The sequence below is a fragment of the Zophobas morio genome, unplaced genomic scaffold (assembly GCF_036711695.1).
Source record: "Zophobas morio isolate AGI-343-1 ecotype UQ-CSIRO unplaced genomic scaffold, CSIRO_AGI_Zmor_V1 ptg000021l, whole genome shotgun sequence".
In the NCBI taxonomy this organism is placed as follows: domain Eukaryota; kingdom Metazoa; phylum Arthropoda; class Insecta; order Coleoptera; family Tenebrionidae; genus Zophobas; species Zophobas morio.
Window position 1 is genome coordinate 6,025,365 of NW_026972126.1, and position 18,751 is coordinate 6,044,115.

At 33.6% G+C, this 18,751-nt stretch overlaps 4 protein-coding genes across 5 annotated transcripts in view; 3 read left to right on the top strand and 1 right to left on the bottom strand.

The window, feature by feature from the left end:
- Window positions 1-6,544, top strand: part of LOC135132966 (putative leucine-rich repeat-containing protein DDB_G0290503) — a 33,034-nt gene extending 26,490 nt beyond the window's left edge. The window contains exon 6 of the mRNA XM_064061185.1: window positions 6,236-6,544. Within this exon, the coding sequence (XP_063917255.1) occupies window positions 6,236-6,445 (210 nt within the window). The 3' untranslated portion in view covers window positions 6,446-6,544. The remainder of the gene's footprint in view (window positions 1-6,235) is intronic.
- A 1,198-nt stretch (window positions 6,545-7,742) lies between these two features.
- On the bottom strand, window positions 7,743-15,374 carry LOC135132967 (uncharacterized protein). Its single transcript, XM_064061186.1, has 3 exons — window positions 14,977-15,374; window positions 14,760-14,896; window positions 7,743-9,085 (listed from the first exon to the last, which is right to left on the bottom strand). The coding sequence occupies exons 1-3, from the start codon at window positions 15,134-15,136 to the stop codon at window positions 8,870-8,872; spliced, it is 513 nt and encodes a 170-aa protein (XP_063917256.1). The 5' UTR covers window positions 15,137-15,374; the 3' UTR covers window positions 7,743-8,869.
- Window positions 15,349-16,419, top strand: LOC135132970 (transmembrane inner ear expressed protein). Its single transcript, XM_064061189.1, has 3 exons — window positions 15,349-15,814; window positions 15,861-16,013; window positions 16,062-16,419. Exons 1-3 carry the CDS (start codon window positions 15,694-15,696, stop codon window positions 16,238-16,240), a joined length of 453 nt encoding a protein of 150 aa, XP_063917259.1. The 5' UTR covers window positions 15,349-15,693; the 3' UTR covers window positions 16,241-16,419.
- Window positions 16,420-16,531: 112 nt separating this feature from the next.
- LOC135132969 (SUMO-conjugating enzyme UBC9-B) lies at window positions 16,532-17,672 on the top strand. 2 transcript variants are annotated; one of them, XM_064061188.1, is made up of 5 exons: window positions 16,533-16,662; window positions 16,717-16,783; window positions 16,835-16,918; window positions 16,973-17,235; window positions 17,287-17,672. In XM_064061188.1, the coding sequence occupies exons 2-5, from the start codon at window positions 16,718-16,720 to the stop codon at window positions 17,354-17,356; spliced, it is 483 nt and encodes a 160-aa protein (XP_063917258.1). In that variant the 5' UTR covers window positions 16,533-16,662; window position 16,717; the 3' UTR covers window positions 17,357-17,672. The 2 variants fall into 2 exon arrangements, with proteins under 2 accessions (XP_063917257.1, XP_063917258.1); XM_064061187.1 differs by having other exon boundaries at window positions 16,532-16,783.
- The last annotated feature ends 1,079 nt before the right edge of the window (window positions 17,673-18,751 follow it).

Below are 18,751 nucleotides of genomic sequence, written 5' to 3' on the forward strand. Positions count from 1 at the left end.
AACTGACATTGTCAATTTCCTATAAAAAAATTATTTTAACAAGTCGAGGTCGAAACATTTAAGATTTTTTGTACATCCTGGCACGTAAAATGTCAATGGTTAACGAGTAGCGGCCATACATTACGAAAATATATAACACCAAGGTGTAGGCTCAAAATATTTGGCCGACCCGAAATTTTGACCCACCAGCCGCCACTGCTGCACACCCCTAATGCGTGAATACGTCTAGCTTACTTTCTGGTTTCTTAGTAACGATGGTGACTGAAATCCACCTTCGCTTTATATCAGGCAAACATTGTTGTCAAATGGAATTTTATCAAATTATTACAAAAACAACACAGCCATATCTTTGTGCAATCTGAATGAAATGGTAATTAAACATGGTCATGGGCGAGAAAAATATTAACTAAAAGTTTTATTACTAGTTATTGTGATAATGAATGAGCTGTTTAGTTGTTAAACGTAGCAAAAGAACCAATTTTAAAATCATTATAACTCCACCAAAATGTGAGAAGGATTTTTTTTTACTATTTTTCCCAGACTCACCAGTTGATTGTTAAGAGCGTAGCGGAGAGTTAATCCGCCATTTTCCAGACACCCGGTATATCGAGCGAATAACATAATTTCTAATCGAGCCAACCTTGGAAAGGATTTAGCACGTCGGTGATTAAACCAGACTGATGGTAAATTTGGACAAATGGTATGCGTAAAAGCAAAAATGGCGGACGTATTTTAATAAGATTTTTAATAAAACATGAAAATTGGTACATGATTATTTAATTTTATTAAATAAAATATTTCCCGTTTTTGTTGTAAGCACAAATGGGCTCAACAGATGCAGATGGGCGTTACTTTTTATAGCTAATTTCGTCTGTTATTTTAAAACTTAATTCTTCCAAATTATTGACAGGTATTTTAAATAGGGTCACAAAAAAATCTGCGATGAATAAGATCATAAGATTTCGGGGGCCAGATATTCTCTGTATTTCGACTAATGATTCGGTAGTCTAAAAATTCCCGCAATGTTGCTATTGCGGTCGTAGCTGAATGCGCTCCAGCCCCATCTTGTTGAAAATAACCTACTTTCACTTTATCGTCATGAAGTTGTGGCATAAAATCTATAATTTTTTTTTGCTGTATCTAACAGTAGTTAGGTTATCTTGAAGAGACTTACAGTGCATAAGCCAGTTAATTACATCATTATTATTACCAGGATTACCTTCAAAAAATATAGGCGCCAGTACAGTTGCTTAATAGCAGCCAATTTTTTGAGTACAAACATGTGGACTTTCGGTGCTCCATATTCTCATACTTTGAGAATAAATGTATCCACTCAAATAAAACCAGGCTTCGTCTGTAGAAAAAGTTTTTTCCAACAGCCGGTCATCAAATGTGTCCAAAAACTAATGACAATGTCAACCCTAGCTGTAAAATCTGCTTCATGTAATTCTTACTTAATTATTGTTACTCGATAAGGAAAAAATGCTAAAGATTTTCGCAGTATTGCTCGGTAAGTTCCATACGATAATTACAATTGCTGGGTTAAATATATGGAAGTTGTAAAGGCCTGCTCCATTACCTGTATAACATCTCCAATATTTTCTGGAATTTTCGTATCTTTCGACCTGTTACTTCCCTCCTTTTTTTGTTGACAAGGGTTTTCGGAACTTTATCACACATCTTTGCAATGCATTGCAAAAATGGGCATAGTCGACGATGTTGTTGGGAAATTCTTTCCGGAATTCACTCCAAGCCGCTAGAGTCGAGTACACCGTATACATTCTGTCCACCAGGCCCGGATTTAACTATTCTAATGCCCTAGGCACCAAAGACTGGTGGTGCCCCCAACCCTCCCCAGGAATAAGGTAGTGTTTGCATAACGCCTTTATTAAGTTTATTGAACAAGAATCTACTTACCTTCATTTGCAAGTTTATACTTGTAAATATATAGTCTAAAGTATTTAATATCTTATTAAACGATTCCAAGATTGCTGAAGTTGCACAGCATGAGTCTCCCAACGGGTGCCCGAAAATCTCTTCAAAATGTTGTCATTTTGAATAGCAGATTTCGTAAGATTCTACCCGCCTGTCGAAGCCGAAAAAAATTATACACTATTTGTATAACAGAAAAAAAATTAACAGCAATTTGACATTTTTTTTTAATTTCTGGCAATGTCAAAGGGCCTTTTTAAATTTATTAATAATTTACGAATTTTAATTTCATTTTAAACATAAAAAATTCTTCAATAAAAAATGAAATGGCGCTCACTTTTATGAAAATTACAAGAACTGAAAACTTACCTTTTCTAAATACGACTGACAACAATAACATTTACAGTACAAAGGTACTGAAATAAAAATCAAACTGTAATGCTACTGCACAAATTGCGAAGCGCCGAAAGCTACTAAATCTGCTACTGTACGATGCTGAAATATATCGTTTCTTAAATGATCTGCTGTTTAGAAAATCTCCTTTTTAGATTCTCAGGAATTTCGGAAACTACTTTATGGTCTTGCACACGGTTTGTACGGCAAACCAACCTTTGTTAGCATAAGGAGACGGGTTCTATAAGGTTCAGTATTCCGTACTGATTTGCTCGCAAACTGGCCGCTTCTGCACATGTGATTTCCTGTGTCAGCAGCGGTGACCTACCACAAAGAATTACCCGAACAATTAAAAATTTGTCAATGAGTACTAAGATAATAAAATGTTGCAATTTTTTATTTTAAATATACATTTCCAAAGGTTTTGGGGCCCCTCCAGCTTTGATGCCTTAGGCCAGTGCCTAGTGTGCCTTATTATAAATCCAAAGCTGCTGTCCACTTTGAATATACGACTCATTCATAAACTATTTCTGCTCCAATGGAAATGCCACTTTTGGGGTGAATACGCTAATAAAGTTCTGAAAAGACCTTTTAATGTAAATATTGTTTCTCCAGGAAGCAACAACAAACAAGATAACAAGAAAATAGATTACAAAGGACGTTTCATGTGTCATATGTTAAAGTCACAGCGAAATTAATTAATAAATTGGTGTCAAAGTGAAAAATCACTTTATAAGTAGCTTAGTTTTTGACTTTTTGGGTGTCTATTTCAAATGATAAGTTTACAAAATTATCGGAAATTAAAATTAATTTTGTTAAAACTTTTCTATGACGTAACTCTAAATGCAGCGTTAAACATATATCATTTCAGTGAAGACATACGGATTCAGTTAACAGGATGGCTTGATTACAAATTATGTTGGTTGCCCAATCTATTAAAAAATAAAATAAATACATTATGAAATAGTGCAGTAGGATGAAAAATAGCTACTGTAGGTACTTAAAAAATGGTAGCGAAAAACCATTAACAATAAATTACTGACAAAAAGAACAGCTATGAAAAACAATAGCACCAACTTTTATATTTCCACAACAAAATGTACAAAAAATGCCAGTCGGAAATTTTTAGCAAGTTGTAATAGCTCGGTAGAGTTTCACACGGTTTCATAACCAGCCCCACCGGTAGCCCACAGATGTCATTCATTTTTTTTTTTTAGTTAATAAGCATTAATTTAAATTACCTTTAAACCTTGGCAGAAAACCCACGATGCATTTTAGAGGCACCATTAACTAGCCCAACTTTGCGCAAATGAAGTTATATTTACAATATTAATAAAATTATAAAAAAATTCTACAATGAATTACTTTCTACTCTAAAAAAGAGTTTTGGCATGAGTTTTGAATATTTCATTGTCACTTAAACGTACGTCACCGTCGCTACGTAAAAAAGTGTTGCGGTTCATTTTAACAGTGTCATCATTGGAGCAAATAAACTTTTATCTTTGTAATGAAATGGATCCTTGAGTGATGCCGCCCCGACCATTCAATTTTATCTTTATTCTTGCGACATATTATGTGACTGAAATGAGTGGTATTTTATTGAAGGATCCATTTCATTACCCTTTGAGAAACTCCTTTCACAGGATGAAAAACAAAGACGAAATTTTGTAACAGTTTTTAGTATTTTACAAACATCCTAAAAGGCTCATGTCTACGATTATGCCGTATTTTTAGATCGAACAAATCGTATCGTTTTTTTTTTATTATTTTTTTTTTAATGACATGTTAAAAATAGATAGCTTGTTGGCAGTGATTAGATTTAATTACATTATAAATCCAAGTAATTATTAATGTTTGTTATTTTTTGTCAGGTTGGCAACATATTTGATTAAAATTTTATGGTATCTGATATCAAATTGAAATTTGGAACTACCTGCTGCAATCTCATTAATTTTTTAAGCCGCTCATGTCATAATTGAAACTGAACTGACATTCTGTTAATAATTCAGGACTGCCAACCCATAAATTTCCTTCAGTCACCCAGTATTTCTTATTAGATTATAGTTGCAATTTTGTATAATAAGTATATTCAGCATTTGGGATTTCTAACTTTACAAATCGCGATATTTTTTGCTAACCAACTAAAGTCATGCAATATCAAGTTTTATAAAGTGGCAAAATGTAACTCAAAACACTGAAAATAATATTACAATATAATGTTACGACCCTTCCTATTGCACGCTTCAGGAATCGCACTGTCTTTGCACATTTCGGTTACACAGAAAACGAATAATTTGATTAACGTTTAGTGTTCTGGTCTCTATACAATCACTACACCTCAGGGATGAAGGTTTTGAATTCTAATCACTTTACATGTCACAATTGGGGGCTGAACTGTGATTAGGAACGCTAAAAATGTCCGAAAGTTAGGAATCTATTCAGTGGGAATCATGTAGATTGCGTAATTCTGAAATTGTGTGCCCTGACCAAGTAACTTCTAATGGATTAATTTTGATACAAAGAATTATAGCAAACATTTGTGAACCTCGATCTTTCCATGTAAATTATTAAAGAGAACGTCGAGTTTTGAATTATTAATAGCAAAGTGCTAAAGTGGGATCTCTAAATAATCTTACAAATGATTTTGTCTCTGTCGCTATTTCAGGACTGAAGTGTATAACTTTGCCATGAGTCCTTTGTTTTGAGCAAAGATGACATACAAACAACTTTGAATAGAGTTTCGTCGTATTCACATATGACGACAGAAATAGAATTCATCCAGATTGTTCATTAATACGTGTCAAAAATATTCAAACAAAACATTAGTAATAAAGTTTCTGCATATATCTTAGGGATCCTCTAGACACGTTTTCCTATTGTCAGTTTTTAATTTTGAAGGGTTTTAGAAAAAAGTACACATTTCAATATATTAGAAATTCACTAATTTGTTGTAGGGCTACTAATAGTGGCATAAAATTACATCTTTTACAGCCAACTTAATGTTGAATGAACCACGTGATCACAAAAAATATGAATATCAAAACAAACTATTAACAAGCAGAAATACACATGGAGAAATAAGTAACACTTGATTATAAATGTGTGTAAGTCACCAACTGCATAATTGCTTCTAGATTTTTTTCATAGCCTTGTTCAACATCTAATTTAACAGACCACTAGATGAGTGTTTAATGTGCAGTATAAATTGATTTGTAGCTTCCAAACAAAGTATTCCTATTAAGCAAATTTAACTAATTTCGTAACTGACATCTCACCATAACATGTCTGACATTGCAATTGAATTTGAAATCCCATTCTTTTCGACACTAACTTCCGAGGTTTCAGTTTTTATAAAATCTGTTCTTGGGAAATTGTAGTAACAATGTAGATGATAAAGTTTCCTATTCAAATGTACAATTTACGTTAATTAAATTTAATAAAAGGTAACTGCGTGCGGAGTCATTATGACAAGCTGATACTGTGTTACTAAATGCTTAAATAACTATAAACCAAACCTTAAGCAATTGATTTTGGTATTTAAAAAATTACTTTTAAAAACTGATTGAATAGATTTGAAAGTGCATTCTCTTCTATTATAATGGTAGAACTTTAGAATATCCCTAAAAGACACTTCCAGTAGGACCCAATTTCACTTTTTTTCGTTCGATCGTAATGATTGCCTCGTAGTATTTATGATCAATAATTTAGTTTCTACCTGTGAGCATTGATCAGCGTGAAGTCTTAATTCTGCGTCAATATTTTCAGCATTTTATTAATTTAATCACTTTATGAATCGCAAAAAATGTACAGTTCAATTCTCTAGATGCTCATTAATTTTCTGCTGCAAAATAATTTATTAGAACTGTCAAGTATTATCACTCACACGCACCTAATGCACTCTTTATGTTAGGTCGGCACAATCACCAGTCGCATCACCGAAGTCGACGAGAACTTGAATTATCTTCTTGGTAAATTGTCCTTGGTCACGCAGGAATTCAATCAGATCAAATCTGGACTAGGCAAAGCCCTGGATGAGATGAGATCCACCTACAAAACAGTTCGTGAGAAGATTAACCAAGGTCCGGGTCCGCATAAAATTGAAGACTCCACAAGCAAGTGATCAGCACTTGCAGCACAGATTTCATTAGGTTTAGCTTTCTCTCTGTATGTTATAATAAAGAAATGGAGAATTTCCATACAAATAGGTGAAATGATAAAATGTCCACTTTGTGAATATTTATATTTATTTCATTTATGCAAATTATGCGCCTAGGTACAATATAGAATGCGAGATCGGCTGCAACGCAGCCAACCCTACAGATTTAAAATCTTCCACACCCTCAAATTGGTACTCAGTACGTACATCAGATCAGTTTATTTTGATTTACTCACAGATTTTCTTTTTTTTTTTTTCAAAATAGTTAAATTTTAATTGCACACATTATGAAAATATATCTCGTATAATAATTTATACCAGGGTCACGGGCGGGGTCGGTGGAGGAGCAGAGGAACGGAGCGGGGAATTTTCGGGTCGCATTTTCATATCGTGATATGCAATTATCTTTATTAAATTCTCTGTATATCCCTATAACTATTAAATTTTATTTACAAATTTTAGGAATTTAGGTCGCTTTTTGTTTTATTAATAATCGTTTTATCGTTTTATCAAATCTGTGAGCAAAGTAAAACACTAATCAAATAATTTTCAAGAAAACAAACGAAATTTTAAACAAATATTTACAAGTTGCGTATAGTGGCAGTGAACTATTTATAAACCCAACTTTTCATTTTCATAATTCGATCAGAGTCGAGCTTTTTTTTTAAATAGACGAAAAGGCAAAAATACAGCTATGTTATCGTATAGGCGTAAATTCACTCTGCCACACGTTCACAATTCAATACTTACACGATTAGGACGGATGGGTACAACTCAACTTCTTTTTACATTTTACAACGAAAAAAGCGAAAATCCTGGAGTTTCAAGCGGTTTATTGCGCAAATCGAGCCGTATTTTTGCCGAAATCTCGGTAACAATAGTCTATTTTCACCCGGGAAAGTCGACGAGGGCGACAGGAACAGTCGCGCTAAACAAAGTGGCCGGAAAATGCACTTGGGCTACCGAAACAAACGTACGTTATTGCATGGACGTTTCTGCTGATATGTCAAATCTACGAACCGAAAACGGAAAAACGGTCACCCTCCGTCGGATTTCCCATTTTATTACAACCCTAAAAATCTATCTAAATTCAAAAAGTTTTGTTTTAAACAATATCTTTCAACAATTTGCATTTTCTTGTTATTTTTGTTTAGTGATCATCTATCTACACTAGTGAAACATGTCGGTTGACTAGTTTGCAGGATTGAAAAGGATTGAGAGAAAGAGAGAGAGTGAGAGAGAAAAAATGAAATAAAAGCAATTCTGTAAAACAATATAATATGAAATAAAATATATAAAACAAAAAACATGTCGTCAACAAACGACCCAACATGCAATACAAAAGTAAAATAAATGCCGTCAGATGGCGTTATACAATTCGAATGGAATGTGTCAACGTAAGGTAAGCCACGATTTGTCGAGTTTCGCCTCACCCCAATTTAGTGATTATCCGGGAAAAATCGTGTAAATAACAACGTGCTACATATAAAGTGAACGGACGACCATCCAGAGGGCGCGTGCAAACACGCAACGGAACTATCAATTTACGTACCCTGTATGTCACAGTAGCAACTAAAAGCAAACAAACAAAAAACGCTCGTTGTATGCCGATTGTAAACAATATCAACATAAACAAAAGTGGGTCGGGACGAGGAGATAGACTAAATGGATATTGCTAAAAGGGAGGAAGACAGACAGCATCAGTCCGTAACAACACACATTATTTACAACCCGTAATGTTATTATGTACACTTAAGACGAAGGAACAACGTCGATTCGTACCGGAAACGTACGACGAAAATCGAACGACGGGTTCTTTTATTGTCACAGATCGGTACTAGAGGATTGTGGTTTGATGGTGAGTTAGTTCGTTATCGGTTTAAGGCAATTTTAGTGAAAGGTTATGTGTTTCTGCCGTGTGTCGCGTCCATCTTGCGGCGCTTCCGCTACGAATCGCCACCTCCTTGACGGTCAACAAACTCGTTTTCTTATTACAATAAAAACAGAAGGAACAATGTAGACTCACCAACGACACTCCCAAAAACTTGTTCGGTTTGCACAAATTAACTCTTAATAATAAAAATAGAAAAACTGAACGCACAGCACCTAAAACAATTACATAACCGCCTATATTTTTTGTATCACCCTATCAATAAAAACCGAGAGGACATACCGTAATATACAATGTACAGCTATGTACATATTGTCGTAAGTTTAATATTTTTTAAGTCTGTGCGTGACACTAGCTCGTAGCTGAAGGTTGTATTATGTATTTTTTTGGTGATTTTTTTCCTTTTTTGTTGGTAATAGTTGTTGCAATTCATTTAAATTATGTTGAGGCACTCGAGTCATTCAATGCTTTGACAAAGAATGACCCGAGTGTTTTCCCTAACTGCTCGTGCTGGCCATTGGGCTGACGGGAGACAGGGGAGTGCACGTGGCGTCGCGCAGACACCCGTTTAAGGTTATGAGCAGTTTACGTGAGCCCGCGTGGTCCCTGTGTTCGCACAGCCAGACGCCCTGCCACGTCCCTAGGTTCAGCTTGCCCTCGGTTATTGGTATGGTCAACGACGAGCCCAGGAAGCACGCCTTGACGTGGGCCGGCTGCAATACGATAATCACACATTAACTCTAATGAAATTTGTTCACGTTAACTACGATTAAATTTTAATTGCTAATACGAATGCTATGCTACAATACTGGTGTTCTCGATGTTATTAAAATAAACAAAATTTTTATAATTTAGCCAATGCGTGTTTTGTTAATCCCGTTAAAACAACTTCAACACGCGAGTAAATTACATTTTTAATTCTATCGAATCAACCTATTTATTATTTTGTCTTCTTTTAACACAAATCCTGTTTATTTGAGTACATCCTTAAATCAACCATAATCAAACAGAAAATAATCGTAGAAACTTTCAATAGTTTAGTTAAAAATGCTCGCATAAAAGTAAATATATTAACAAAACTACGATTATGATTAAAATTGCACAAAAAAGAGTCCAACAGTTCAGTTCTCCAAACAGGTATGTTTTAAAAATAAAAATATCCGAGTATTTTACTAAATTTTTGTTGTGGTATGCATTGTTTTTAATTTATAATAAAATAATAATTAATAACGGAGAAATATTTACTTTCTAATTAAAATTGTCTCTGTAAACGCATTATACAAAGTTTTATTAGAACTGGACACCTTCGCTCCCAAAGTTGTAAATTGACGCCAATAATGTTATTATGTGAAATTCGAGATCAGAAAGTGTTTTAGTAATTTATCTTCCTCTCTTGTGGTAACGACTTAACACAAACTTAATTAAAAAATAATCATGCATTTGCATGACTTTATTAAGATGACTATTCATTTAATTATGAGGTGTCACTTTCGGAATGTATAAACACTATTAAACATGAAACATCATTTCAATAATTAGTAATCAGGAATTTTATTCACTTTTCTACGTAGAAAATGTTTTCGTTGTATTTGATGTATATTAATAACAATTTTCCATCTTATCAAATATCGATGTATCACTTTTTTCTGATAGAACACTTCGCATTTTATTACTGCACCTTATTGTTTTTAATTTTCTTTGTTTAGATATATTGGTGTCACATAAAAAAGTGAAAAATTGCAATTTTTTGTACCCATAATTGAATTGTTTTTAATTTATAGGTCATATATAACGAATTCCATATAATTTGCCCCAATACCAATATTCACGAAGTTAGGCAATTTTTTAAAGGCGACAATATCATTATTTTGGGAAAAACTACTTCGAATGAGATATTTTAGGCGACAAATTAAAAAACTTTAATAATACTTCAATTTTCTTGAAAAAAAAAAGCACTAAGTTTGCGCCTTTTTATGCTTTCAACACAATCTTTGGAGCCTATTCTTAGTGTAATAAAAGTACTTTTATTGGATAATTGGTCTGAAGTTATTTGGGTAGAGCTCTCGCAGTTTCCAAAATAAATTATAAAATTTGAAACTTTGTTTTTTTTTTTCTTCTAACGTCTGTAAGTTAAAATAAAAATAAATACTGTTAATATTGTTTAGCAAACTACAGGTAAAGCAGCATGCTATGTGTATATTTCAAGTGAATTTCCTTTCATCAACGTTTTTGTAGGAACAAATAAAACAACTTGGATACCTTTAACACGATACTAACTAATAACAAGTACTGCATTCCAATACTTCAGCAAATTCAGACAAGCCGTTTTTGGTTTAATGAATAAAATATTTTGCTTCTTCTTTTAATGTTTTGAGACACCCTGTATAAAAAATTTCTAAAAATATGGATACATGATATACATGTACTCATATTTTGAAAAATTTTGATATGGCGTCAAGTTTTTGGAAAAATATTTGCCAAATTTCACAACAGTTGGTTTTGTAGTTTCAACATTAAATGTCAAATGTTGTACTTTTTTTTCTTTTCAAGAATCCAAATGTCGTCTAATTTAAAAAATAAAGGTGGATTAACAAACTACAGGTGTAGAAGCATATTACTTTATAAAATTTAAAGAGAATTTACCTAGCAAAATTTTGAGATGATGTCATCAATTGTTGGTGGGGATGACCAGACAAATTACCTAAAATACATCTAACATTTCAAAACAATCAGTCCAGTGGTTTTGGAGATCATCTGTCTCATAAAATCGACGACCGACGACTGATAGAAGACAGACGGCCACGGGAGACCTACTTTTCGTACTGTAGAAGAAATGAAACGTCGAGGAAACATGAAATTAGTGAAAATGAAATTGTAATTAAAAAAGTTACTTATTACTTTCTGCAAGAATAAAAATCGTAAGTCGATAAAACTGAAGCTAATTTTTAATTTTAGGATCATAACAGTTAATAAATTTATTATCATGAAACTTCTTTCGGTAAATGCGGTTATCCAGAAGTTGTTACGAAAGCATGTCCTTGTTACCAGTGAAATTTATTTAAAGTAAAGTTGAAAACAGTGAGATTAACAGCACATACTGGGTTTAGTTCACTTAGAATTCTACCAATTTTAATAAATTTACATTAATTTGGTACAATTTCGAATCATGACGTTCTATAATATATTCATACCACTATTCTACCGAAAGCATGGAAATCGCAGGTCTTTAATAAACCTAAATTTACTGGATTTAGATACCAAGTATCCCAAACTTCAACCAAACACCAAAATATTGATATTATCGCACTCTATACTGTTTACAGCAAACGCAAAAACGAAATATTTACAGAAAATGTTTCATGTTTTACTAATCTTGAGATGAAATTATCTCAGAAAATCTTTCCAAATATCAGAATGTGGCCGCGTGGGCAGCTATAGAACGTTTTTGGGACAAGCCGTCGTAGTGCATCAATCAAATAAAAGTTATTCAACTGATGGGGAGATATTCCTTTGGTAGGGTGATTATTACATCCACTAAATTAAAAATTTGCAATATGCTCACAGCAGAATTGACAACTGAAGTTTTAAATTAGAGACAACTCTATTTTACTTTTGAAAACCCTAGATACAGCAGTTCCAAAATATTTTATTTCAGCTTCCAGCGGCAATAAATAAATGTACGAAAATAAAAAAATTAATCTGAATTTAGTTAAATATACTAGAATCGCCGAAAAGATTAAGAGATTCATAAAAATGCGTAAACAACAAATTTATTGTTCCTGTTGGTGAGAAAACCCGTGTTTAAAACTGGATATCGACTCAATAGGGCTTAGCACAACACTGTTGCCTCAGATTTTGTTTCCTAGGAAATAGCTCCCTTGTGAATTGAAAAGTCGAGGTGCGGTAAAAGCTAGGTTTAATAACAACCAGAATTATTTTCAAACCTACGTTAAGAGAGAAGAAAATTTCAACTTATTTCCAACATATACACGATGATTCAGAGCACCACTGTTAATCATGATTAGAGAACAATTTTTATTGCAACTCCTACTTCGTTCAATTTTTAGATCAAAAAATACGTAATAATAGCATTTTTAAGGCAACTCAGCTGCAAGAATTAAAAAAAAACATGTATTTTTAACGTATGAAACTTTTTTTTTGTTAATAAAATTAACGGCAGTTTTGATAACGTAGCAAATTTAAAAATTCTAAAATTTCTCTATTTTTGAGAAATGATCATAGTTTTACTGGAATTTTTTACTTATATTTTGCCACATAATTCGACAATAAAATTATAGAATGGTGCTCTGAAACATCCTGTATACGCGGAATGAAAAAAAGCATTTGTCCAAGCGTTTTACTCTATTCTTTTTTTACACAAAGTTGTTCATTTTATACCACACTAATTACATTACATTCCTCTTTGTATAAATAGTAGGATCCTTGTGAAATTTTACGAAAATTTTTAACTTAAATGAAATGAAAATATATAGAGGAGATTTAGCTGAAAGGGGACACCTCGAATAACTTTTTTATTCATGAACCTATGACAGAGGAATTTAATTTATAAATAAAGGCGAATTAGTTCTAGCTTGTATTAACATCAAGCAATTGATAGAAGGTAAAATTAAAAAAAAAAAAATTCGTCAATTTTTTTATTTATCTGAATTTTTATTTTACCAAGTAATGAAGCGTCTATTTTTGAGACTTACGAAATTATTTCATTTATTTTTTATTTATCTGAAAAAAAAACAACGTTAAATGGTGTGAATTTGCGTATGCACGCGGACTATTATGTTCCACTTGCATATTTAATCATTACTTTCAGCTAATAAATAAAAAAGTTATTCGAGGTGTCCCCTTTTAGGTGACTCACCCTGTACATACGTATATCAATTTAGTTATGAATGGAATGATAAATCACAAGTATAGATTTATCATATTCTGCACATTTTAGATAGGATTTATCGCGCAAAATTTCGAGATGGCGTCATCAAGTTTTTAGAGAAGATATACAGACAAATTTTCGTTGGCGATTTATCAAGTTCACAATAACCTTAATATGTTTGTAAGATTTCAGAGTACTACGTTTTGCAGTTTCGAAGTTAAATTGTAAAATGTTGTTACACAATTTGACTTTTTTTCCAAAAAATATAAAGGTCGAAGGTCAAAAATAAGCACGGATTCATAAACCACAGGTACAGAAGTATGTTATTTTATAAAATTTAAATACCACGACTTTGCAAATTTTGAAAAGATGTCATCAAATTGGTGGTGTAAATGATTTGACAAATGTTAGTAAAGTATTTTACGATCTATACGAAATTCCTAAAATAACAAGCGAAAAAAACCCTTTAGTTATTTGTTGACCCGACTTCTATCACTAAAACGTGCCTGTATTTAGACTGAAGTACTTGACATGATGTTAAACTTGAAAAGCACAAACAACTGAAAAAGAGGATAAACACCTAGGAGGGTCTTTTTATCGCTTGCTACATATAAAATTTCACAACAATCACTAGTTCTGTAGATGACTAACAACATATGACAGACCGACGGAAACGGGAACCTACTTTTCCATACTCTACGAGTCATGAAGCGTCCAGAGAATATGAAATTATTTACATAAATAAAAAAAGATTGAGTTTCCTACTTTGAAAAACCATCTTGCCACAATACTTATGACTATTTTAGTACATAACTTGTCATTAAATTTAGCTTTTACCGTATACTGATACCTATGTTAATATTGGAGCGGTTCCACAGAAAACAAGAGACACCTAGTATAATAACTGTAGGCCTAGTTGAAAGTGTTTTTGTTACTGTGTTCCTACATTAAATTTTTTAGCGTTCTTGACATAGTATACAATTTTTCACAAAAAAATTACACATACTTGTAACAACGGCATCTGCACAGTATGCACTTCTTTTTAGTGTATATTAGTCTACAACTGTGATATACTAAACATAGCTCTAATTAAAAGGATTGCTTTTGTGGTATTGTTTATGTTATTCCTGATGGTTTATAGATGTATTTTTGCATTCTTGATGTGTAAATTAACAGTATCATCCTTTATGTATCAAATTGAGACTGAGTTCAGTCAATTTTATAAAATAAACTGTAACAACAAAGTCACTCTCAACTTCAAAACAAGTTCCTTGTTGGTTTCTTAAACACTGGAATTTAATTTCTGAGACAATTTTATGCAAATTTAGTACAACAACGAATTTTCTCTGTGTATACTTCACTGCATCCACAGTAAATTGTCCTATCTGGTTCAAATCAAATACGGTTTGTTAACGAACACCTTCCACCACTAAAAGTCTTCAAAAACCCCATTCACATCCCCTCGCCGTTGTCAAAGTGGACGTTCCACTATCACTCACCATATCGTCAGGGCCCTCGCAGGAATGCCTATAGGGCAACCCTTCTGGCACGATCTTGTTCAACATCATTTCCATGTCGTCTCGAACGTCTGGATCCCAACTCTCGTTGAGTGCCAGACTGGCGCTGGTGTGTAGGACTGGAAAACAACAAGCGTGTAAAAAACGATTCACGCGCCGCGAATTAACCTTAACGTTGCGTCCGGCAATGTGAACTTACTCTGTACATGACAGAGGCCCATAGCGAACTGCGACAGCTCGGGCACCTGCCTGAGGATCTCTTCAGTGACCAGATGTACGCCCCTGTGTTGCGGCCTCAAATTGATTTTCTTCTGAAACCAGGCGGAATTACTTTGGATAATTCTCGCCGAAGAAGCCATGTTTGACTTGCTATCACTGTCGGTCGCCAGTTTGAACGTTTATTTTTACAACACTCACAAACAATCTAGACGATCAAACACCACTAATACACTTCTCGTTATGGCTAGATTCATTATTATCATGAGCAAAACATCGGGGACATTGGTTTATTACAGTTCCAGAAGAAAATTAAAAAGGTTACAGGAGACTTGCCGCAGTGTGAGCGGTTCGTTTCTGACACTTCGGAACCCTTCGGCTAAGTTCGACCGGGCGCGACCCCGACGCGCTAAATTCAAACCGCACGCACTGTCAATATACACGGTGACTCAAAAACACGCAACTTGCAATTAGCACCGAAACACACTTTTCACGCTGCTGTTTTCACCAAAACACCATTTAACCACTTAAAGTCGAAAATTGCGTTAAACCCTCTAACTGGCTGGTATTACTGTCGTGCGTCGGGTCAAAACCACATATTCGATTAGTTTCATGTGTAAATTAATGTCTGTACTAGGCGTGTTATTGGGAGCGGCCACAGAACCACCCCTCATTTCAATTATTCCCAATCCACCTCATCATGGCCACGTTCTATGCGAATCCCAACGACACAAACGAGCCCTGGATAGAGAAAGCAGCATTCAATGGCTTTAGGAATTGGCATGTTATGTTCTTCTGCTTCTCTGGACTCACTATTTTAAGTAAGTAAACCCCCGCCGCGTCCTAAATTAAATGAATGTATTACAGTCATCCTAATTTGCTGCTGCGTCAAGTTCAGAGTACCTAGAACCAAACAAGAAATCGAAGGTGATTACAGGCGCAAAAAATTGGCCGAGAAATTTCAAGAACGTCTTCGCATGATTCAAAATCAAGATATGGACGTGCTAGATTTAGAACAAGGTAAATGTGTGCAAATTAATCATTAGCCAAGTTCAAGAGTTTGTTTAGCCCTGAAGCTCATACAAGAAGATTTTGACCAAGAAAACGCGAAAATCCGAGAGAACACTACGATAGAGATAAACCAGAAAAATAACAACGGAGAGACTCCACAACAACCCAAATGTGCTAAAAAATTCGCGGACATCATGCTAGCTGCAAGAGTACAATCGCAATCCACAACCGAATGAATACAATTTTAAATTCAGCGCGCTTCACCGACACTGCCTGTTTTATCGACAAAAATTTGGAGGGAAACGTCGCGACGCACAAGCTAACATTAGCTACATTTGTAAGAAAAATATGAAATTTGCAGTGCTGGAACAGTTTTGAATTATTATTCTTCATAATAAACTACAACTAAAACCTACTCGGGTTTCAGTTATCGCTGAAAAAACATTATTTAATCAATAAAAAATAGTTTTATGCGTCAGTGTTGCCACTACAAACGCGCCAACGCGGAACTCCTCTAATCAGAAATCAGTTTCTTTGTCTGTCAAACGTCAAAACAAGACCTGACCGTGGAAGGCCGTTGGATCGTCTGTAAAAATTTGTGTTAAACCCCGTTAATTATCGTAGATTCCACGTTTCCAATTACTTAAATAAATTTTAGGTACTTGTGCCTCATTAGTTTTAACACTATCACGTTATTTCGATAAATTTTTAGTATGTCTGGTATAGCACCCGCTCGTTTAGCCGAGGAAAGGAAAGCTTGGCGTAAAGAACATCCCTTCGTAAGTACCATTGCATACATAACTAGCTCCTTTTTAATGCAATTTGTGCAGGGATTTGTTGCACGTCCATCCAAAAATCCAGATGGCTCCTTGAACTTAATGAACTGGGAATGTTCGATCCCTGGAAAAAAAGGAGTAAGTAGCCATGTGTGTCATTTAATTGGTTATTATTGTGTTTTGTTTTTGCAGACACCGTGGGAAGGTGGAAACTACAAACTTCGTATGTTGTTCAAGGACGAGTACCCCAGCATTCCACCGAAGTGTAAATTCGAACCGCCGCTATTCCACCCAAACGTGTATCCATCAGGCACCGTGTGTTTGTCTTTGCTAGACGAAGAAAAAGACTGGAGACCCGCCATCACCATTAAACAAATTCTGCTCGGAATACAAGACCTGTTAAACGAACCTAATGTTAAGGATCCTGCACAAGCTGAGGCCTACACAATTTACTGGTAGGTGTGTTCTCTGATAAATGATTCATTTATTTATCTTTTTTGTGTTAGTCAAAATCGTTTGGAATATGAAAAGAGAGTACGAGCCCAAGCTAGAGCCATGAGTCAACAGGAGTGGTAGGGTCAATGATTTTTTATTTCATCGGTATTGTTTCATCTTGCTTCCCAATAATTCTATTAAACTTATTTATATATCATTTTCCTCTTGTTTTCTATCAAGTAGAGCTAATAGTTTGGTGTGATGTATTTTTAAATTTTAAATAAACATGTTAATTATATAATCATTTTGTAATTGTAACGAAAAAATATTGGGAAGTTTTTATGCATTATAGTTAAGCCTAGAATTAATGATAAACTTTGACGTCAGAATTTTTTTTATTTCAAATTGTCATCTACATCTGTACAGTTGTTTGCATGAAAAGCATTTTTTATCTAAAGTTTGTGGTATTTACTTCTAACCCCATTTACAGGAAAACTGCATTATATTGATGTGATATGTGATGCAAATATCAAATAAACAACTGATAATAGAGGTAAAATGGAACTTTTAGTAATCATGACTTTTTCCTCCAAAATTATACCACGCTGTTTAGTCTAAAAAGGAAATTTGACAGATTATAATTCAATTTTTTTTCCATTCCAGGGAGCGAAAAAACTAATAACCACTGCTGATCATTATCAGCTGCCATTTTACCTTAGGGAAAAAAAAAACAAAAAATTCGTGCCAACGGGATCAGTTTTACTCTTCCGAAAATCATGTTTGATCCAAATTGCTGATATTTTTGTTTTATGTTTCAGTTTTTAGTAAACACAGTAATACTAAAAGTTTAACATTAAGTGTTTATATTGACGAATTTGTCCATTTGTTATAAAAACATTGGTAATTTTCGCAGGCACAAAACCGATCTCGTCAGCAAGGTTTTTCTTCGCAGTTTTTTCTTTCTCTGAAATCGAATTTTCATACTGTGAGAAAAAAAAGTTATTCTAAAACTCATGACATTTCCTTTTGAAATTATAATACATGTTTCCTTTATTTTTCTAACATTATAAGAGAAAATTCTTTTTTAAAGAATTTTATCAATTAAAGAATCAGAAGTTAGTCGGCAAAAATTCTGTCGTCTTATTAGAAATGACAGAGAAACCGTAATTTTACGTCTCAAAAAAATACGCATCTAAGATTTTAATAAGATTGATTTAATTTTGGAAGTTGAAACATTTTTTAATATTATTTTTTTAATTTTTATAATTTCTCGAGAACGTTTCGTCTGTGTTTATTATCTAATTTGTTACAAAAATATTCTAGTGAACTAAACTGAAGAACAACAACATTATATATATATGTGAAGTTATTTAATTATAAACTGCTTAATTTTAAATGTTGATAGTTCAAATTATTATAATAAATAATAATAAAATAAAAATATTTCGCTTTCAAACTTTACTCTGAAGTGCAGACGCTTTTGTTATTTGTGGTTAAGGTTGTTAATCCCTGCTGCGAACTATCCAGAATATTTAA